The 23438-nt window shown below is 41.1% G+C and overlaps 1 protein-coding gene across 1 annotated transcript in view; it reads left to right on the forward strand.

Annotated features, from left to right (window-relative positions):
* Positions 1 to 2427: 2427 nt before the first annotated feature.
* URI1 (URI1 prefoldin like chaperone) overlaps positions 2428 to 23438 on the forward strand; it is a 70358-nt gene continuing 49347 nt past the window's right edge. The window contains exon 1 of the mRNA XM_016195352.2: positions 2428 to 2876. Coding sequence (XP_016050838.2) covers positions 2772 to 2876 — 105 coding nt within the window. The 5' untranslated portion in view covers positions 2428 to 2771. The remainder of the gene's footprint in view (positions 2877 to 23438) is intronic.

Raw genomic sequence — 23438 nt, forward strand, 5'->3', positions numbered from 1 at the left:
GCACAGGAGATGGAACCCCAGGTTCAATCTCTTTGTTGCCTCAGACATACATGTATATTGGTGACCTAACAGATTGAGCTGTTTCTCAGACCACAGTTTTTTTTTTTAAGAATATTTATTGGGGGAGTCGGGAGGTAGCGCAGCGGTATAAGTGCACGTGGCGCTAAGTGCAAGGACTGGCATAAGGATCCGGGTTCAATCCCCCGGCTCCCCACCTGCAGGTGAGTCGCTTCACAGGCGGTGAAGCAGGTCTGCAGGTGTCTATCTTTCTCTCCCCCTCTGTCTTCTCCTCTCTCCATTTCTCTCTGTCCTATCCAACGATGACGACAACAACAACAATAATGACTACAACAATAAAACAACAAGGGCAACAAAAGGGAATAAATAAATAAATAATAATAAAAAAGAATATTTATTGGGGGCCGGGTGGTGGCGCACCTGGTTGAACACACACATTACAGTGCGCAAGGTCCAGGGTTTGAGTCCCCAGTCCCCACCTGCAGGGGGAAAGCTTTGTGAGTGGTGAAGCAGGGCTGCAGGTGTCTCTGTCTCTCTTCCTTTCTATAGTCTCCTTCCCTCTTGATTTCTGGCTCTATCCAATAAATAAAGATAATAAAATTTTTTTTAAAAATAATATTTATTTATTGATTTTTCCAGAGCACTGTTCAGCTCTGGATTATGGTGCTGCAGGGAATGGAACATGGGATGTTGGAGCCTTAGTCAAGAAAGTTTTTTTTTATTATTATTATCTTTATTTATTGGATAGAGACAGTTAGAAATCAAGAGGGAAGTGGTGATAGAAGAAGACAGATAGAGAGACACCTGCAGCCCTGCCTCACCACTTTCAAGTTTTCCCCTTGTAGGTGGGGACTAGGGGCTTGAACCAGGGTCCTTATGCATTGTAACATGTGCACTTAACCAAGTGCGCCACCACCCGGCCCCAGTCTTTTTTTTTTTTTTTTTTTTTTAAACCGAGGTCTAATTTGGAGCTTCAGGCATGAGAGTCTCTTTGCATAACCATTATTTTACCTAATCTTTGCCCTTTTGAATAACTGCTAAATTCTCTTTCAGGCCACCAGGGCTATAGTTCTTTAATATAAGATGGCACATTCAACTCTTTAAACACAAAGGTTCTCATTTTTTTTTTTTTTTGAGCTAGATCTTTGATTTTCCTTGGAGTAAGACTAACTCTGGTTTCCAAGACTTCTTTTTTTAGCTGTTACCTATGAGGACAAGAAATGAGGGATGCAGTTGCAGAGGTAGTTAGAAACTTCAGGTTCTGCTTTGTTTCAGAGGTGATGTCGGCTATGCAGTGAGGAAAAGAGCAATTTACAGTGACCATTTGCTCAAGTTAGCCTTTGTTTTTCTTTGAAGCAAGTTGAAAAAGGGTGTATTTTTTTTTGAAATTTATTTATAAAAAGGAAACAATGACAAAACCATAGGATAAGAGGGGTACAACTCCACACAATTTCCACCACCAGCAGTCTGTATCCCATCCCCTCCTCTGATAGCTTTCCTATTCTTTAACCCTCTGGGAATATAGACCCAAGGTCATTGTGGGATGCAGAAGGTGGAAGATCTGGCTTCTGTAATTGCTTTCCTGCTGAACATGGGCGTTGACTGGTTGATTCATACTCCCAGCCTGCCTCTCTCTTTCCCTATTATGTTGGGGATCTGGGGAAGTGGAGCTCCAGGACACAGATTTCAGGCTCAGGGAAAAAGGGTATATCTAAACTGGGGAGCTGGCTAGGAGTACTACAGCAAACAAGCAAACCAGGGTGCTTCCCATCCTATTCCCATCTGTATAATGCAGGAACAGAATTCATCTCTCCTGTTTAAGGACTGAAGCAAAGACGGTTGTTAGCGCAAGTCCAGTTTCACTCAATAAGCACCAAGTGGGTGTCTACAGTGCAAGAAAAAAGCACAGGCGTTCTGAAGTGGGAGAAAGAAAACGTGAGCAAAATTACTCTAGTTAGTCTATCCAAAATAATAAGCTAATACACATGCGATAGCGTTATATAAGGAAAGCCCTAATACAAGCTGAAATTAATACACGCCTTCAGTTCAATTCATTAAAATAGGCACAGCAAAGAGTCGAATTGGCTTAAATTGGCTTAAATTAAATGTGCTTATGAAGGAGCTTTAGGTAGGATGCAGATGCAGTCTCAAAGCCTGGAGGGAAGCTGGGAAAACAAGGCCAAATCAGCGCTCTTCACCAGGAGCACGCAGAGTATAGCTCTTCCTTAGAAGGCAAGCTTCCAGCGGGGTGACGCGACAGCGCCCGCAGGCTCTCCCAGCAGCGCCCGCACTGCGCCTTCCGCACCGCGCCTTCCGCACCACGTGACTCACCTGGGGGCCCGGGCCCAGGCTGCCCGGCGTTTCCCGGCGTGCCGCGCGGGGCGGGGCGAGGGGCGGGGCCTACGGGGGAGGCGCGGAGGAGGCGCGGCCGGCACGGGACGCCTGGCTGGGCCCGGCCACCGGACAGGCGCTGCTAGTTCTCACCGGCCTATTGGCCGGCTGCTCGGAGCCCGCGGCGGTAGCGGCGGCGGCGGGGGAGGCGGGCGGCATGCGCGTGTGAGATGCGGCCGCGGGCAGCCGGGACGCGAACAGCGAGCGCCGCGGTAGCGGAGAAGGCAGACGCGGCCTCCTCGGCGCGGGGCGCGCGGTGCATGAGGGCGAGCACGCGGGCGCAGGGCAGCCGCCGGCCGCGCCGCCTCTATAAACACTTGTTTAGGACTCGTTCGCCACGCTGAGGCCTCGGCCGCGCCGCCATGGAGGCCTCGCCTGACCCCGGGCCCCACGCTTCGGCATCGGCCGCGGCCGCCGCGCCGCTCCGCGCCGCAGAGGTGGCGCGACTCCGCGAGGAACAGGAAAAGGTAACAGGCCGCCCCGGGCCCTGCGCTTCCGCCGGGGTGCGGGCTTCCCGCGCCTGGCCTGGGCCGGGGCGGTTGCGGCTCCGGCTTCCCGTCGGGGCTGCGGCCCGGGCGCCCCCTGCGCCCTCTGCGTCCCGCCGGGGAGCAGCGCAGCCTCCGGGCCCCGCGAGAGAAAGTGCGGGCGGGGAGAAACTTTTGTCACGTGCTTTTGTTGTCTTTTGTCTGGAGCCCTCTGACCTCCGAGGGGAGCGGATTGGTGGGCTGGAAGGGCGTGACAGGCCTTTTAAGTGGGAAAGTGAGCTTTTATACCGAGAGGGCGTTCAACAGTGCAATGCGTGGGGTGGGTTTTTTTTTTTTTTTTTTAATGAGAGAATGTGTGTGTGTGTGGGGGCACTTGGGAGCTGTTCACCACGTCACGAGTTTCTTTTCTTTCTTTCTTTTTTTTTTTTTGTAAGCTTGTCATCTAAAGGTTAAGTGTTGCTACATTGTATGCTCCTTGTTGCTGATGGCTGATAAACGTTGTATCAGGTTTATGGGGGGGGACACTCCAGGTAGGATTCCTGCTCTGGTTGTTGAGTATTAAATATCTGCCAGGAACAGAGTCCTTTTTTTTTTTAGGATTAAATTTTGACTCTAATCGTTTGAGGTTTTTTTTTTTTTTTAAGATTTCATTTATTCATGAGAAGATAGGAAGAGAGAGAAAGAACCAGACATCACTCTGGCACATGTGCTGCCGGGAATCGAACTCAGGGCCTCATGTTTGAGAGTCCAAAGCCTTATCACTGCGCCACCTCCCGGACCACCGTTTAATGAGTTTTAATCCCCCCCCCATGGTATTGTATGTGAAGTATGCCCAATTGAAAAAATAGTATTGTGTATTTTGATTCTTACCTCCTTTGGGATTTTCTAGTGTTCCAGATTCTCACTACCTTCAGAAAGTTTGAGATTTTTTTTTTTACATTGAAAAATGACTTAGTTTACTTTAGTCTTAAGTGTTATTGGAGATATCCGTGTTTAAAAGGATAAGGAAATTAATCCAAAACTGTGAACAGTAGGAGACCCTGACTTTCTGTTAGTTCCTGTACAGAAGTGACTCCTTAGGTGGATGCACAAATATACTCACTCCCACAGATGAGGAATTTTTCATGGAACCTAAAATATCTTGGCTTGTTGGGAAAACCACTTGCTAGGATGGACCGTGATAAGCTTTCCTACTTTGTTCTGCTTCTGAATTGTTTTGTGTAGCTGATTGATTCCCTTTTCTCAAAGCCATTTTTTCCTCTAACACCTTAAGCAACTGTTGAGGTTTGCATTTGACTTTTTTTCACAAGAGTGGTGTGAAGTTAAAAATTCATCCAGTTGTGTTTAAATTAAAAACATTTGTTCTTTAATATTCATCATGGAAAAACCATTTACACTTTTTGTCTATTTAGAAAATATGCAACAGACCCCCTCTAGAACATGGTGCTCCCCTTGTCTTTATTCTGTAGATAAATTATATTTGCATTCCATATAGCACACTGTGTACATAATGGTATGTTATTCTGATGGTAGAGTGGCTTAAATTCGAAGGGTATATTTTGGGATGCCCTGAACAGCTTTCTGTTGTTGTATTTATCCAGTTACCTTTTTTTTTTTTTTTTTTTTTTAAGACCTATGGGAACCCAAATAACTTTTCAGTAGACATTGATTGTTACCAAGTTAATTTTCTCTTTTGTAAATGTTATTTTGGCACACAAAATAAGCATGTGATATCTGTCGTGGATTTTTAAAACAACTTACAGTTCATGTAAATTGACTGAAACTATATTTAAAAAAAAAAATTGCATCAAAGTGGGTAAGAGATGTCCAAGGCTACAACTATAGTAATAAGATAGCTACTGTAAGTATAGGAACCATTTATTTATTTAAATTTAAAAGATATTTATTTATTTATTTATTGGAAAGAGACAGACAGAAATTGAGAGGAACACAGGTGATAGAGAGGAATAGAGTCACCTGCAACAGTGCTTCACTACTTGCAAAGCTTTCTCCCTGCAACCCGGGATGGGGGTCTGAAACCCGGGTCCTTGCACTTTGTAACACGTGTGCTCAACTAGGTGCACCACCACCCAGTAAGGAAAACTTTACCTAGTAAATAGTCAAACATTTTTCTGTGAGGAATTTTATTTATGTTTTAAAACCAACCCGATTCCAAGAGTACAGGGAACTCTTAAAATAATTTATTTTCTTTTAAAATTATTGTTATTTTAGCCAGAGCATTGCTCAGCTCTGGCTTATAATGATGCTGGGGATTGAACCTGGGGTCTTTGATGGCTCTGGCATGAGAGACTGTCTGCACACCATTATGCTATCTCCCCAGCCCCATAGAAGTGTTTTTCAATTCACTACTATATGCTAGAGCCGTTCTGTTCTGTCTGTCATCAAAATAAATAAAGAATTTTTTAAAGATAAAGTAAAATTGTTTAAACACATTCTTAGATTGAAAAAGGGGAAATGTTGTAGCTTTTCCTCAGTGTGGTACACGCATTCCTTTGGATAAGTCACATTAAATGTGCTTTATGATTTTGGTCTTTCCCTACTTGGGTTCTGTGAGATGAAATTAAGACCTGAAGGAAATGATTTGAGTGACTCCTCCCCAACCGACCCATCCCTGCCCCCTTATGGTGCCTAGTTAGTAAGCTTTAGATATTTAGGAAATAAATGAAGTAATTACATACAGTATATACCTTAGGCTCTTTGGAAACATTGTTTGAAAAAGACTGCTAGGTAAGGTGGTTTAAATGTTGCTCATAAGTTTATTATTTTGACTTTTTAATTTCAGCTAAGAAATAGAACATGTGTGTGTGTGTGTGTGTGTGTGTGTGTGTGTGTGTGTGTTCGTGTTCCTCTGTTTTTTTTCTTATCTTTTGTAGCAGGAAATAACAAGGGGGGGAGCTTGTGGGGGAGAAAATAAATAAGCAGCATGAATTTGTAAGAGTTCTTACCTTATTGGATAGAGCCAGAGAAATTGAGAGAGACAGAGACCTGCAACCCTGTTGCACTTGTGAAGCTTTTGCCTGCATGTGGGGACCAGGGGCTTGAACCTGTGACCTTGCACACTGTAATGTGTGTGCTTAACCAGGTGTGCCACCACCTGCCCCCCCCCCAAGCTATTTCTCTACCCCCAGATAACTACACCTACAGTACCTGTAGTAAATGCACAGAATCAATAATTTTTGTTACTGGGGCCTTCTGCATACTGGGTTTCACTGCCAGAGGCCAACTTTTTCATTCATTCACTCATGGGCATATACATAAATACAGAAAATGAGTGAGAATGAGACAGAGAAAGAGACTTCAGATAACTACAGCTTCGGGAGTCGGTCAGAGTGCAGCAGGTTAAGAGCACGTGGTGCGAAGTGTAATTATCCTGGTTCGATCCCCCAGCTCCCCACCTGCAGGGGAGTCGCTTCACAGGCAGTGAAGCAGGTCTTCAGGTGTCTATCTTTCTCTCCTCCTCTGTCTTCCCCTCCTCTCTCCATTTTTCTCTTGTCCTATCCAACAACGATGATATCAATAATAACAATAAAAAACAAGGGCAACAAAAGGAAAAAATAAACATAAAACTATTTATATAAAACAAATAACTGTAGCTTTTCCCAGACCATCAGAGCACTCTCTATGTTGTGCCAGGGCTTAAGCTTGGGCCAAACAGATAACAGAGCATGTGCCCTACTTAAAAGGTAGGTGCATTACCTGCCAAGCGATTTCTTTTCTTTTTTTAAAGTTTGTGTACAAATTACAAGTAAAAGACTCTGGGATGGGTGGGTGGGAGAATACAGATCCAAGAAGGATGACAGAGGACCTAGTGGGGATTGTATTGTTATATGGAAAACTGGGGAATGTTATGCATGTACAAACTATTATATTTACTGTTGAATGTAAAACATTAATTCCCCAATAAAGAAATTAAAAAAAAAAAAAGAACTCACAGGCAACATTATGGAGTATAGGAGAGACAGTGTAGTGTGTGTAGTGTGGAGAGTCAGATGCTCCCAGGCAGCAGGGAGATAGCATTCAGGGTGCCCAGGCAAGCCTTCTAGAATGTTCCTGTGACCCTCATTGACCACAGCACCCTCTGCAGACCAGTGCCTTCGGGAGTGGATTCAGTCCAATAGCTCAGTGTTCTTGGGGGCACTAACACTATTCAAGATACTAGTACTTTCAGAACAACAAATTCTACTTCTGGGGTTATTCTAAGACATAAGTAGGTTTTTTTAATTCTTTTTTTTTAAAGAATTTATTTATTGGGAGGCAGGCAGTGGCACAGTGGGTTAAGCGCTCATGGCAGAAAGCGCACAGACTGGCATCAGGATCCTGGTTCGAGCCCCCCAGCTCCCCACCTACAGGGGTTCACTTCATAGGCAGTGAAGCAGGTCTGCAGGTGTCTTTCTGTCTGTCTTCCCCTCCTCTCTCCATTTCTCTCTGTCTTATCCAACAACAACAACAGCAGTAACAACAAAATAACAACAACGATAAACAACAAGGGTAACAAAAGAAAAAATATCAACAAGACCATAGGATAAGAGGGATACAGTTCCACATAGTTCCCACCACCAGAGTTCCATACCAATTCCTTCCTTGAAAGCTTATTTTTTATCCCGCTGGGATAAAAACCCTGTTGCACTTGGTGAAGCTTTTGCCCTGCAGGTGGGGACCAGGGGCTTGAACCTGTGTCCTTGCACACTGTAATGTGTGTGCCTAACCAGGTATGCCACCACCTGCCCCCCCCCAAGCTATTTCTCTAGCACCATAGTATTAAATATTTAATGATATTTTCACCTGTAGCCTCAGTGTTGACACTTAACTTGATTATTCCTTCTTTGAGCTAGTCAAAGCCAAAGATTCCCTGTAACTATGTTCATATATATGTGTATATATATTATAATAATAATAAAAAACCTAAATGTTAGGGTGTTAAGTAATGATACACAGGAGAAACTTTAAACATTTTATTATTTTTAGAGTCTCACATGAAAGAGCCACAGAGAGGCACCAAAGCACCCTTTTGGTACATGATAAGCTTTAGTGCAGAAGGCATGTGAGTCTGTGCTTTACTTGGTTGCATATGTCCCTGCCCACTTGTTAAATCTTGTTCTGCTGTGAAGTTGCATTGTGTTGAAATTTTGGTTTCTTGGCTAAGGTGGTATTTCTACCATATCTCCGTGTTATCAGCAGAGTCACTATGATTTTACTGTAATGTGAAAAAAGGGGCATATCGTGTTGTCTTCATAGTTTTTTTTTTATATATATATAGGATAGTAGTAGCTTTGGAAACTTCAGAATTGTAATATTATTTATTACTTTATTATTAAATGATTCATATAATTCTTACTTGGAGTTTTAGAATAATCTACACCTTTCTGATATGAAACCTGGAGAATTAAATACATTAAGCATAAATATCCCAAAAGAAAAAAACCCTCAAATTTCTCATAAGGTAGAATGACTTTAATGGAGAAGATCAAATTTCTCACCATGAATTAAATTGCACATAACTTAAGAACCTGTCAGCCATGTACTCCGGATAAGTTGTTCTTTTCTCCAAGTCCAGAATCCAAATTTCAACAAGTATTTGAGTACCTACTTGTATGTCAGGTATGCTCTGCTTAGGATATAAAAAGATAAGACAAATTTCTTGCTTGGTGGTAAAGACAAGGAAAGGCCCATTCAAAAATACCAGGACTGTGACAGGCAGAGCTAAAAGAATTGAGTTGTAAACTTCATTTATTAGTGGGCTATTGCTGGGGCTTGGTATCTGCATGAGGAACCAACCTCTCCTGGTGGCCAATTTTTCCTTCTAGCCCCTTTTTTCCTTCCTTGTTCCCTTTTCTTTGATAGGACAATGAGAAATTGAGAGGGAAAGGGGGGGGGGATAAATGGAAAGAGAATGAGATACCTGTGGCAGCACTTCTTCTTTTAATATATATATTATTGGATAGAGACAAAGAAATTGAGAGGGTTGGGGGAGTTAGAGGGGGAGAGAGATAGACACCTGCAGCACTGCTTCACTACTCATGAAGCTTTTCCCCCTGCAGGTGGAACCAGGGGCTTGAACTGTAATGTGAGTGGTTAACCAGGTACGCCCCTTGGGTCAGCACTTTTGCACCACTGATGAAGCTTCCTTCCCTCCTGTTGGTGGGGACCCAGGACTTAAACCCAGGTACTTGAGGATGGGAATGCCTGTGGTCTATCTGGTGGTTCTAGTGGGGGAATGCCCAGTGGGGGAGAAGAGCTTTTTAGTCAGGGTGAGAACCAGGTCATTGTAAGGAGTTTGGTCTTTGTTTCTGTGGAATGAGAAGCTATTAGAATGTGTTTTGAGAATTGCTCTTGCCCTTACCCAACTTTTGTAGTCCTCTCTTTATCTGATGATCTTAGATTTTCTCTCAGTTGTTTAGGCATTGAGTATCATTTGTTGAGCCCAGCCAGAGCTAGGTTTTTGGGATCTGTCTTTTTTGGGCCTTTCTGCTAGGCTGTCCTACTAATTTGGTCTAAATCCATTCAATTACAGAATTTATGATGCCTTCTTTAGGCACTTCAACCATTATTGAGCACTTTGAATTTGAGTTATATGATTTTCTCTTGTTTATAAATACGTGTATACCTGTGTCCAGTACCCTAAACCCTAGCCTAATCTGGTATCTGTTACTTCGTTAAGTGACGTGCCATCTAACTTGGATGTAGGTGGTCCCATGTGTTAGGAAAGGTCTCACCAGATTTGAAGAGTTGCGAGGTTGACTTCTTAGGCTGGTATCTCTGGTTACAGTCCCGAGTAGGGTTTCAATAGCAGCATAATGTGGGATGGCAGCATCAGTAGCGATTTGGCTGAAGTCGACAAAGTTGGTATGGCAGTAAGGAATCATAGAGAAGGAATTTCAGGACGTATTGGCATGTCCTAGAGGTACCAGGACTAGGAGAAAAGAGGGTCTGAGGTTGTGGAATTTTTTTTTTAATATTCCCATTTGTTGCCCTTGTTTTGTTGTTGTAGTTGTTGTTACTGATGTCGTCATTGTTGGATAGGACAGAGAAATGGAGAGAGGAGGGGAAGACAGAGAAGGGGAGAGAAAGACACCTGCAGACCTGCTTCACCACCTGTGAAGTGACTCCCCTGCAGATGGGGAGCCGGGGGCTTGAACCAGGATTCTTATGCTGGTCCTTATGCTTTGCGCCACCCGCGCTTAACCTGCTGCGCTACCGCCCGACTCCCGAGGCTGTGGATTTTTTCAGCTGTAGATTATGTGTCCAATTTCTGGTTGTGTACAATAGTTTCGGGAAGAGCGAAGGTCTGAAGGCAGCTACTCTATAAACCATGCCTCCCAGAAGTCAGGACTGTTTTTTGCCTCCAACCTTTCGTACTTGCATCTTTTGCAGACCCCCATATGGTGTCTTTTCTTTAGATCTTTCTACCTGCTTGCTACACTTATTGGGTTTAAGTCTACTCACCACAGACTATTGTGCACTTCTACTTTGAGGTATATATTTTCCCCTAATTGATGGATACATGTGCACATGTGCCCTATCTCACGCACCCTGGTCTATATCTAGGTTCTGTAACTTTGTTAGGAAGTGTGGCACCCAAATTGGAACTGAGGAGTCCTATGAGCTAGGAAAGGTCTCACCATAGTGTTGAGCTGGAAGATTGTCATTCCAGGTCTGGTGTCTCTGGACACTGTTTGAAGTGAGACATGTTAAGGCGGCACTGGTTGCACTGATTTGGTTGAGATCAGCAGATGCAGTATTAAATGGTATGGATCGAGAGAAGCATGAAGGAAAATGAGCCAAGCTCTAGAGGTTTTAAGACTGAGAGAAATAGGTGTGTATGTGTGTGTGTGTGTTTCTGTTTAGTTAGATTTTGTTGTTATTATTATTATCATTGTTATTATTGCTGTCATTGTTGGATAGGACAGAGAGAAACTGAGAGAGGAGGGGAAGACAGGAGAGAGAAAGATAGATAACGCTTGTGAAGCGACCCTTCTGCAGGTGGGGAGCCGGGGCTCGAACCGGGATTCTTATGCTGGTCCTTGTGCTTTGCTCCAAGTGCGCTTAACCTGGTGCACTATCATCTGGCCCCCCAGAAATAGGGGTTTTATAGAGAATGAGGAAGGTTCCTTGCTGTCTTAAGAGTTTAAGAATTATTATTTTTATAAATATTTATTCCCTTTTGTTGCCCTTGTTGTTTTATTGTTGTAGTTATTATTGTTGTTGTCATTGTTGGATAGTACAGAGAGAAATGGAGAGAGCAGGGGAAGACAGAGAGGGGGAGAGAAAGATACCTGCAGACTTGCTTCACCACTTGTGAAGTGACTTCCCTGCAGGTGGGAAGCTGGGGGCTCGAACCGGGATCCTTATGCTTTGTGCCACATGTGCTTAACCTGCTGCGCTAATGTCCAACTCCCGATAATTATTATCATTATAACCAAGTTATTTGGGAATTTAGTTTACTTTGAAAATCCCATGGTTAGGATTTACTGTACCGTACAAGATCTTACCATGATTTATACCATTTAATGCTATTTATCAATAACTATATCTTATATATTGTCAAGACCAGTTTCTTCTGGTCTCCCTGATCTAATATTATAAGTGATTTAATATTTCAAAAAGAAGTTACTGTAAGAAATGTATTAACAGTTTAACCCCAGTGTTAAAATCCAGTTTACTAATTGCTTAGATTGAAGGAATATATATTGAAGTATATATATATATATTGAAGGAATATATATTGAAGGAATATATATTGAAGTCTATGCATTACAAAGCTCAAGACATTCAATCTGCTTTCCCCCTCACATATTGATTAAATAGTGATTTATAAGACTGTAAGTTAGTAGGAGTGTATATTAATACTATCCCTGCCACCAAAGGTCTGTTTCCCTACCCCCACAGTCCTATAGTGAAGCTGAAAATCTACCCTCACCCTCCACCAGTTTTTTTTTTTTTAAGAGGAGTACAACTCCATATAATTCCCACCACCAGAACTCTATTTCCCATCCCCTCCCCTGATAGCAAGAGTTTTTCACTTTGGTGCAATACTCCAAACTCAGTCAAATTCTACATTGCATTTCCCTTTGTTCTTTCTCAGCTTCTGTTTATGAGTGGGATTATCCCATACTCCTCTTTCTTTTTTTGATTTGTCTCACTTAACATAATTCCTTCTACCTCCATTCAAGGTGGGTTGAAGAAGATAGATTCATTATTTTTAATAGCTGAGTAGTATTCCATTGTGTATATATACCACAACTTTCTCAGCCATTCAGGTGTTGTGGGACACCTGGACTGTTTCCAGGTTTTGCATATTACAAATTGTGCTGCTAATAACATAGGTGTACAGATATCTTTTTGGATGGGTGCGATTGAGTCCTTGGGATATATATCCCTAGGAGAAGAATTACTGGGTCATATGGAAGGTCCACTTCTAGCCTTCTGAGAGTTCTCCAGACTGCTCTCCACAGGGATTAGGCCAATTTACATTCCCACCAGCAGTGCAGGAGGGTTCCTTTGTCTCCACAACCTTTTCAATGTTTGTTATTGCTGTCATTTCTTTTTTTCTCTCTCTCTCTCCTTCCTTCCTTCCCTCCCTCCCTCCCTCCCTCCCTTCCTTTTTTTTTTTTTTAACCAGAGCACTGCTCTGCTCTGGTTTATGGTGGTGATTGAAACTGAGACTTTGGAGCCTCAGGCTGTCATTTCTGATGTATGACATTCTCACAGTAGTGAGGTGGTAATCTTATTGTTGCCTTTATTTGCATTTCTCTGACAACCAATGACTTGGGATAATTTTCTTTCTTTCTTTTTTTTTTTTGTTATTTATAAAAAGGAAACACTGACAAAACCAAAGGATAAGAGGGGTACAACTCCACACAATTCCCATCACCAGCAGTCCGTATCCCATCCCCTCCCCTGTTAGCTTTCCTATTCTTTAACCATCTGGGAGTATGGACCCAAGGTCATTGTGGGATGCAGAAGGTGGAAGGTCTGGCTTCTGTAATTGCTTCCCCGCTGAACATGGGCGTTGAAAGGTCGTTCCATACTCCCAGCCTGCTTCTATCTTTCCCTAGTGGGGCGGGGTTCTAGGGAATCGGAGCTCCAGGACATATTGGTGGGGTTGTCTGTCCAGGGAAGTCTGATTGGCATCATGTTGGCTGAAAAGAGAGTTAACATATAAAGCCAAACAAGTTGTTGCCTAATCATGAACCTGGTGATTTTTCATGTCTCTTCTGTTATGTATCTTATGTTTATATCCTTTCCCCACTTTTGAATTGGGTTGTTTCCTTTTTGTTGCTAAGTTTGCTGAGGTCTTTAAAATATTTTCTTTATTACTATTTTTAAATGATATTTGTTTGATAGAGACAGCCAGAAATTGAGAGGCAGGAGGAGATAGGGAGAGAGACAGAGTATCCCTGCTTCAAACTTTCTATCTTTTTGGTGACAAAGCCCCATATTCTTGCATGTCTTTATTTTTGTATTTCTTTATTTTGATCTTGAAAGTTCTATATCTAGCTGTTTTGGGGTTATATTTTTTGTAGCATTTGTCCTTTATATAGTTGTGTAAAGAAAATGTGTTTTCACCTCTCTGCATATTGAGTTTATTTTGAATATTGCTTATTGATGAGTTTTTGAGAAGATTCATCAGGAATATTTTCATAATTAGATTTGTTATTTTCATTATCACTGTGTCAAATTGTGCTGTCCACTTTAGTAACCATTTATGGCTATATATGGTTATCAGACTTAAAATTGAGTTTAATTGAAATTAGATAAAATGAAGTACATTTCTAAATTTTAATAGTAATTTTATATGTTTAATAGCTACTTGTGGATTTCACTGTTGCTGATTTCCATCATAAAAAATTATTAGGAACTGGGAAATGTTATGCATGTACAAACTATTGTATTAACTGTTGACTGTAAAACATTAATCCCCAATAAAGAGATAAAAATAATAAAACATTATTAGGGTTGAGCAGATGGTTCATCTATTCATGTTACTATGTGCTAGGACCTGGGTTTGATTTCTGAGTCGAGTCACCACAGGGGTTCACTTGCAAGGGAGGAAGCTTCATAAGTGGTTAAGTGGTGCTGCAGTATCTCTTTCTCTCTTCATCTCTCTTCCCTTCTGTTTCTGTTTCTTCTACTCTTTATTTGAGGAAAAAAAGATGGCCACTAGGAGTTGTGTAGGCAATGAGCCCCAGCAATAGTCCTACCCCCTTACAATAATAATAGTGCTGGTCAGATGACCTTCTTTCAAAATTCATATTCTCATTTAATAGTTATAAAGTGTCTTTTCTCTGCTATTTCTCTTTGTTATTTAGGGCAGAAAATGAAGAATTCTAAATTCTCAGTTCTGTTTGAAAGCTAAAAACAGGCTGTAGTGATGATAACTCCAGTCTATTTATTTATTTGTCTTGTCATTTGAAACTTCATTGCTCTGGGCTGACATTTTCGATGGACGGAAGAGAGATATTACACTTCTGAAGCTTCTCCTAATGTTGTCATACTCCCAGGTGGTATACCAGAGGTTCAAACCTGTGAAGCACAGACATTCTCCCAGTTGAGCTATCTCACCAGCTGCCATTTGTGATTTTTTTTTTCCTTTTTGTATTTCTTAGAGAGATGATGCAGTATTTTGGGCAATACAGTAATAAAGCTGAATGATGAATTTTTTTTTTTGCAATACTGATTACATTATCCTTTTGGTAATTTCATGATTCTTCAGTTTCTTATTATATAGTTCTTTTATAACATGTAGTTAGGAATAATTGATGAGTAATCATGAAATAATTACTAGGGTGATGTAATCACAGGATACAGGTAAATATAATCACTAGGATCCCATAATACAGTTTAGATTTATGGAAAACTTACTGTCTCAATTTGCTTTACTATTGCAAGATAAAGTGGGCTTTTAAAATGTAATACCAGTTTTTGTTTTTGAGGTAACTTTGATTTACAAGCTTGTGTGTGTTTGAGAAGTGCAGCCTTGCAATCCTCAAAATGCATCACCCACTGCCACCAATTTACTCCTTTACCATAGTCCATTGTACCATTTCACCCCAAAGGCCATCACCCAACCCTTCGTTAACCTCATTTCTGCTGTCCAAGTTTATAATCTTCATTGGATTTTGCTTATTTACCCAACTTTGTTTCTCTTCTATTGGCAAAATCACCTGTATTTTCATTTTACATGAATCTCTTCAGTATTTCTGTATGTCTGGTTTTGTGATGATGAATCCCTCAGCTGTTACTTGTCTGAAAAGCTCTTTATGCATCCTTCATATCTGAATGTTGACCAAGTATAATAAAGTCACCTTGGGTGGAGGGCTTTTCCACTCAGTATTTTGCATTCTTCTTCATCTTCTCTCAGTTTATTACTAATGCCCCTATAATGACACTTTATTATTATTATATTAAAAAATATTTTTTTAATTTGTTTACTATTGGGTAGACACAGAGAAATTGAGAGGGGAGTGGGAGATAGAGAAGGAAAGAGGCAGAGAGACACCCATAGCCCTACTTTACCACTCATGAAGCTTTAGCGGGGACTGGGGGCTTGAACCTGGATCCTTGCACACTGTGTCATGTGGGTGCTTAATGTGCTATGTCACTGCTTGGCCCCTTTATAACACTTTTTATTTATATCTAGTTTCTCTTCCCTTTTCCTTTAAAAAATACTAAAAATACTTTTCATTCTCCTTTCTGTCTTCTTACAGAAAATGTAGCGAATTATCATTTGCCCCATTAGTGAAATACATGGGGGTTACTCTTGTTCATAGAGATGTCTATTTTATGAATGCATAATACTATAAATTCTCATTTCACATAGATTCTTGGAAATTATGACTTTAAGGAAAACTATATATAATATAACTAGCTTTTGTAGAATGTTTTGTTTGACCATGGCCAGGATTTTTTTCTCTCTATTTTCAATATGGACAGAACAGTTAGAAGAACTGCTGTAGTCCATTGTGTAGGCATATTATTGGATATTTAGCTGGTATCCTATTCATGTGCAGTTTTTTAGTCTTTTAAGAATATTTGCTTCATTTTAATGTATGTGTGAGAGTCCGAGAGATCAGAACACTGCTCATCTCTGGCTTATGATAGTACCAGGGATCGAATCTGAGGTGATCTCTGGATTCTCAGGTATGAAAGTCTGGTGCACGACAATTGTGATCTATCTGTGTCCCTGGTTTTTAGTTTTTGACACTGCAAATAGTGCTTCAGTATAACATCCTGTAGGCTTTTTCTTATTTGTGAGGTGAGTTCCAGTGAAGTCTTAAAAGAGGATTACCTTAAAGGTATAGGGTTAAATTCTTTTACTTTTATGAACTACTTAGGCCTAGATACCCCCCTCTCCTACACGCTACTTCACTTTCATTTAAGCGCCTTAAGTCTAACCTAGTCAGATAAAGTAAGGACTACAGAAGCTGAGTAATGTCAAGAGACTGGCACACTTTAATGATGGCCTTTTTGGGTAACTACCAGGCCACTCTATCCTATGGGGCTCTAGTCAAGGAATCCTTGGGTCCCCACATAGATTTGATGGGTCTAGACCTCTAATGGGTCCCTCTTTCCACCACCACTGGTCACTTCCAACAGGAACATCATCATAAGCCCACTTGTGGGCATCTACAGGACCTTGCCCTCAATGTAGAACAGCAATAGTAGGGACTGCCCCACTCTCTGAAGGGAGGCTGGGCCACTGTCACTCAAAGACAACCGATCTTGAAATAAGTGCAACCTAAAATGTTCTTAGCTGTGACCATTAACTGTGAGCTCAGACTGACAGGGATGCAGAGGTTACACAGGTTCCTGTGCTAAATATGAAAACAAAAATTTTAAATTTATTTTTATTACCATTAAAGTTATTGCTAGGGCTTGGTGCCTGCACTTTTATTTTATTGGATGGAGAAAAGGGGGGGAAATAGGGAGAGAGAAAAATAGATAACTGAAGACCTGCTTCACTGCTTGAGAAGCATTCCCCCTGCAGGTGGGGAGCAGAGGCTTGAACTCGTGTCTTTGCCTGTGGCAATTTGTACCACCCAGCACCCTCCCATCTTTTTTTTTTTTAATATTTATTTATTTATTTATTTATTTATTTTCCCTTTTGTTGCCCTTGTTTTTTATTGTTGCTGTAGTTCTTGTTGTAATTGATGTCATCATTGTTAGATAGGACAGAGAGAAATGGAGAGAGGAAGGGAAGACAGGGAGAGAAAGATAGACACCTGCAGACCCGCTTCACCGCCTGTGAATCGACTCTTCTGTAGGTGGGATCCTTATGCCAGTCCTTAAACTTTGTGCCACGTGTGCTTAATCCGTTGTGTGGATTAATCTGCCTGACTCCTTTTTTTTTTTTTTTTAAACGAAAGCACTGATCAGCTCTGGTTTATGGTGATGTGGGGGGTTGAACCTTAGACTTTGAAGTCTCAGGCATGAGAGTCTCTTTGCCTAACCATTATGCTATCTGCCCCTAGCAACTCCCATCTATTTTCTACAACTGCCTTTTGAAAAACAAACAAAAAATTGAATATATGTTTGTTACTCTCTTGTTTATAATCTTTGGTAGCTTCTTGTTGTACTTGGAATAAATCCAGTGTCTAATTTGTCTGTTTCTTGGATCACTTCTAGCTGGCTATATTCCCTTACCCCCTCTTATTTACTATGCCTTCAGTTAGTTATTTTGGGGGCAGAATACCCTGAATATACTTGTTAAAAATACTATTTTTATAAAAGAGATGTTGTGGCCAGGGAAGTAGCTCAGCTGGTAGGGTTTAGGAATGGCGTACATGGGGTGGGTGGTCCCAGGCTCAGACATATTACTACATATGCTGGAGTGGGACTTTTTAAATTTAATTTAACACCGGAGCACTGCTCAGCTCTGGTTTATGATAGCGCAGGGGATTGAATCAGGGACTTTGGAGCCTCAAGTATGAGAGTCTCTGCATGACCATTATGCTATCTAACCTCAGCCCTGGGCCTCTGGTCTTAATCTCATTAAATAATGTATTTTTAAGAAGAAAAAATCTCAGTGCAATATAACAAAAATAATCCACTTAATCTATGAACTTGGCCACTGTTCTTAATTAAGCATTTTTTAAATATTTATTTATTTATTTTCCCCTTTGCTGCCCTTGTTTTTTTTATTGTTGTTGTAGTTATTATTGTTGTTGTTATTGCTGTCATCGTTATTAGGAGAGAGAGAAATGAGAGAGGAGGGGAAGACAGAGGGGAAGAGAAAGATCGACACCTGAAGACCTGCTTCACCACCTTTGAAGCAACTCCCTTGCAGGTGGGGAGCCGGGGGCTCAAACTGGGATCCTAATGCCGGTCCTTGTGCTTCAACACACTGTGGTATGGCCCGATTCCCACTGTTCTTATTTATTTATTTTTAAAAATATTTTTCTCTTCTTTTTAAAAAATTTTTATTTATTTCCTTTTGTTGCCCTTGTTGTTTTATTGTTGTAGTTATTGTTGTTGGATAGGACAGAGAGAAAATGGAGAGAGGAGGGGAAAACAGAGAGGGGGAGAGAAAGACAGACACATGCAGACCGTCTTCCTTCATCACTTGTGAAGCGACTCCCCTGCAGGTGGGGAGCCGGGGGCTCGAACCGGGATCTTTCTGCTGGTCCTTGCACTTGCTGGTCCTTGAGCTACCGCCTGACTCCCTCCACTGTTCTTAATTTTTAAAATTTTATGAATTAAATAATATTCAAGTTACTATAAAAGTGAGTGCTTTTTCTGTAGTTTATTTTGGATGGAGACAGAAATTGAGAGATGAGGGGAAGATAGGGAATAAGATCTCAGGGATTGGGCAGTGGCACACCTGGTAGAGAGAACATGTTACCATATACAAGGACTGATGTTCAAGCCCCCTTTCTCCACCTGTAGGGGGCTAGTTTTCAGCAGTAGAGAAATATTGCTACAGGGGTCTCTCCCCCTCTCTGTCTCCTATCTATCTATCTATCTATCTATCTATGTATCTATCTATCTATCTATCATCACTATGAATCCACTGCTCCTGGCAGCCATTTTTCCTTTTTTTTTTTTTTTTAATTTATTCATCAGATAGAGACAGAGAGAAACTAAGAAGGGAGGGGAAGATAGAAAGGGAGAGAGATGGAGAGTCACCTGCAGCCCTGCTTCACCACTTGTGAAGTTTTCCCCCTGCAGGTGGGGGCTAGAGGCTTGAACCTGGGTCCTAGGACACTGTAATGTGTGCTTAACCAGGTGTGCCACCTCCTGGCCCCCTCCATTTTTTTTTAATTGGGTAGGACAGAGAAAGAGAAATTGAGAGAAGAGGGAGGAGGTGGAGAGGAAGAGAGATACCTGCAGACCTGCCTCACTGCTTGTGAAGGCCTTCCTCCCCCCCTCCCCCACACACAGTGGCAGCTGTAGCTGCAGCTGGAAGTTGGATTCTTGTGTTTAGTACTGTGTGTGCTTAACAGGGTGCGACACCCTCTGGCCCCCTCTGTCTCTATCAACAGCAGAACAACAACAACAGAAAGAAAATGGCCACTAGGAGCAGCAGAATGATATTGTAGGCACTGAGCCCCAGCAGTAACCCTGATTACAAAAATAAATAAATGAATAAAAAATAAAATAAAGTAGAAACATAATACAGTGCCTTAATTCACTCATAATTTTCACTTGCCTTTTGTATCTGTCTCCATATTTTCATTTATTTACTTATTTATTTGGGATAATAAAGTGAGAACCTTACCCTCTGGTATATGCTTTAACAGGGATCAAACTTTTGACCTTATGGTTAAAAGTCTACTGCTTTTTTTTTTTTTTTTGCCTCCAGGGGTATCGCTGGGGCTCAGTGCCAGCACTATGAATCCACTACTCCTGGAGGCCATCCTTTCCCATTTTTGTTGCCCTTGTTGTGCTTGTTGTAGTTGTTAGTGTTGTCAATAGCTGTTGTTGTTGGATAGGACAGAGAGAAATCAAGAGAGGAGGGGAAGACAGAGGGGGAGGGGAAGAGAAAGATAGATACCTACAGACCTGCTTCACCATTTGTGAAGTGACCCCCTGCAGGTGGGGAGCTGGGGGCTTGAACCAGGATCCTTATGCAGGCCTTTACGCTTTGCATCATGTGCTTAACCCGCTGTGCTACTGCCCAGTTCCCTGCTTTTTTTTTTTTAAATATTATGTTTATTTATTTATTGGATAGAGATAGCCAAAAATCAAGAGGGAAAGGGATGATAGAGAGGGAGAGGGAGAGGGAGAGAGGGAGAGAGAGAGAGAGAGAGAGAGAGAAAGGAGAGAGAGAGAGAGAGACCTGCAACACTGCTTCACCACTCATGAAGCTTTTCCTTTGCAGGTGGGGACCAGGGGCTTGAACCTGTGTCCTTGAGCATTATAACATCTGTTCTTAACCAGGTGTGCCACCACTTGGCCCCAGTCCACACTTTTTAACTTTCTTTAATGTTGAATAGTGCTGCTCTGAACACTTATGTATAAATAAGTCCTTGCTTTTTAGTTCTTTGGAGTATTTACTCAGAAATGGAATTTCTGTTTGATTTCTGAGAAGTCATATTGTTTTCTACAATGGGTGCATCATCAGAACACAAGAGTTAAATGTTGTGTTTTTTTTTTTCCCCACATCTTCCTTGATACTTGTATACTTGTTACTCCTTTTTATTTCCCATTTTTTTCTCATACTTTTGTTGTCCCAAGGATTGCCAAGATGGTAGGGATTGCATCCAGTATTTCTCTGTTTCTTCCACATTACTTTAAAAAAAATGTGTTGGCATAATGTAGATGTTAAGTGGTGAACACCGTATTGGACTGCAGTTTCAGCTTTGCTTCCTTCATGGGAGCTTCACAGCATCTAGAATAGATGCACAGAATTACCTTTCACTTTTCTTTTTTTTCTTCTTCTTCCTTCCTCTCTTACCTTCTGCTTGGTGTAAAGTAGTATCTCTTATATAAAAGTTTGGTTGAATTCCCCCCCCCCCCCGAGAATTGAGAGACATTAAAGCACTGAAGTGTGGTGGGAGTTGCGAACATAGCAAAATAGTGTACTGTCAAAGTGAACTATTTTGCCAGTACTGATGTAATTTTATTTTTCTTGCTTAAGGTTCTTAGAACTTCTTGGATCTTTTGGTGAATGCAGTCCTCTAATTCTTACAAATACCTGTCAAAAGCTGCTATAATGTTGCTTCTACCAAGTTCTTGCCCTTTATTTCTGAATCTTAAGTTATAGCTTGTTTCACTGTCTCTTGGTTTTTTTTCTGTATTCCCTATTTTTTTTTTTGTTTATAAATCTGTAGTCTTTAGTTTGGGTAGTCTCTGTTGACATTCCATCAAGTCCCAACCTGATTTCTTCTGTTTAACCTACTAATGTTATTTGTTGGGTTCTTTTTAGATATTTGTTGAATACCCTTTTGATTATTAAATAATCGATTTCAGTTCTTCAGTGAAATTTGCCATCTTTCCATTTACTCTTTCCCCAGATTAATTATTGGTGCTCTACTCATTTCTGGCTTATGATGGTGCCAGGAATTGAATCTGGGACCTCAGAGCCTCACACATGAAAGTTGTTTTGATTATGTGTTCTCCCTACACCCCCCCAATATTCAAGAACATATTAATCATGATTTTAATGTTCTTGTTAGCTCCAGTATCTACTCCAATATACATCATATTTAAATTTGTTTTGTGTCTTGATACTAGATCATATGATGATGTTTCTTACTCCAGTTATCTTATTTAATTATAGAGTATTCATTTTTTTGCCACCAGCATTATCACTAGGGCTTGGTGCTTGCAGGACTCCACTGGATCTGGCAACCATTTTTTTTTTTTTTTTCCTTTCCCAACTCTAGATAGAGGGTGGGAGATAGCATAGCACTACTGCACATCTCCTAAGCCTTCCCTCTGCAGGCACTCCCATGTGGTGGCCTGGGGCTCGGACCAGGTTCCTTGAACATGTTTGCTCTACTTTGTGAGCCATCTGCTAGCCCCTCTTATTTATTTTTATATTTATTTCCCCTTTTGTTGCCCTTGTTTTTTTTATTGTTGTAGCTATTATTGCTGTTGTTATTGCTGTTGTCATTGTTAGATAGGACAGAGAGAAATGAAGAGAGGAAAGACAGACACCTGCAGACCTGCTTCACAGCTTGTGAAGCAACTCCCCTGCAGGAAGTGGGGGGCTCGAACCAGGATCCTAAGGCCAGTCCTTGAGCTTTGTGCCACTTGCGCTTAACCCACTGCACTACCGAGAGAGAGGGGGGTGGGGAGAGAAGAGAGAGAGAGAGGCAGAGAGACAGACACACACGGAGGGAGAGAGGGAGAGGGGTACAAGAGGAGAGGGGGAGAGGGGGAGAGGGAGAGGGAGAGGGAGAGGGAGAGGGAGAGAGAGAGAGAGAGAGAGAGAAACGAACCTGAGCATTACTGTGGTAATATATAGTATATATATATATCATATATATATCATATATCATATATATATCATATATCATAGTATATATCATTCTATCAAATAAATCTTTCTGACCAAGAAGAAAAAAATTGTAGGTACTTATGAAGAAGATATCTCTTCCTGGAAAAGTTTCCCTCTTTTTCTAGCTAGCTGTATATAGTGAAGGTTGGTATTCTGTTAGAACACATGCTTAAGTTTTGTTTCAGTCATGCCATTCTTTCTGTTTCATCTGAAAGACTTGTTTATTAAGTCTTTCTTTGGAGGCTTCTTAACTTTAACTTTCATCGGTATACTGAGCTCCGAGTTTTATGAATTTCAGTTAGTCTTTTGGCCTTTTCAGTCTCTGAATTTGACAAATGTCATAATTTTATGCTTAAGACTTCTCGTGCTTTTAATTTTGTTGCTTCAGCTTTCTCAGACTGCCTAAGGTTTTCCTTGTTTCTGTCTCTCAACATGACTTTCTGCTCAGGGCAAACTGTTAATTCATAACCTCTTCCCTTTGCTTAGAATTGTCTAAGAAAAAAGCAGCTTCAGATTATTAATTACTTCTCCACAACCATTTCCTCTATGAATCATTGCCTTCATTGTTTTGGAAACCTCTAAGAGATGATTTTGTAGTCAATTGACTTTTTTAGTTCTCCAAGGGATTACAGGTTTGTTATATGCTTTTTGTCTCTGTTTGAAGGCATACATCTGGACTTAGTTTTGAAGTTACTTAGGTACTGATAGTGATATTAGCATTGATTTCACTATATGCTATTTTACATAGCTATATAGACTTTATCTTATACATAGTGGGTGGTATGTAAAAATAACCCTCTAATTGTTTAAAAAAAAAAAAGAGCAATTTCAAAGGTGGTAGTAGTTTGACTTAGAAGTTACTGGTGCGGGCTATTTTTTCCCATTCCCTTTTTATTTATTTATTTATTTTTAATTTTTTACCAGAGCACTGCACAGCTCTGGTTTATGGTGGTGGAGGGGATTGAACCTGGGACTTTGGAGCCTCAGGCGTGAGAGTCTCTTTGCATAACCATTATGCTATCTACCCCTGCCCTTTCCTATTCCATTTTCTTTCTCTAGTGAATTGTTTGCTTTGAGAT

The sequence above is a fragment of the Erinaceus europaeus genome, chromosome 2, assembly GCF_950295315.1.
Source record: "Erinaceus europaeus chromosome 2, mEriEur2.1, whole genome shotgun sequence".
In the NCBI taxonomy this organism is placed as follows: domain Eukaryota; kingdom Metazoa; phylum Chordata; class Mammalia; order Eulipotyphla; family Erinaceidae; genus Erinaceus; species Erinaceus europaeus.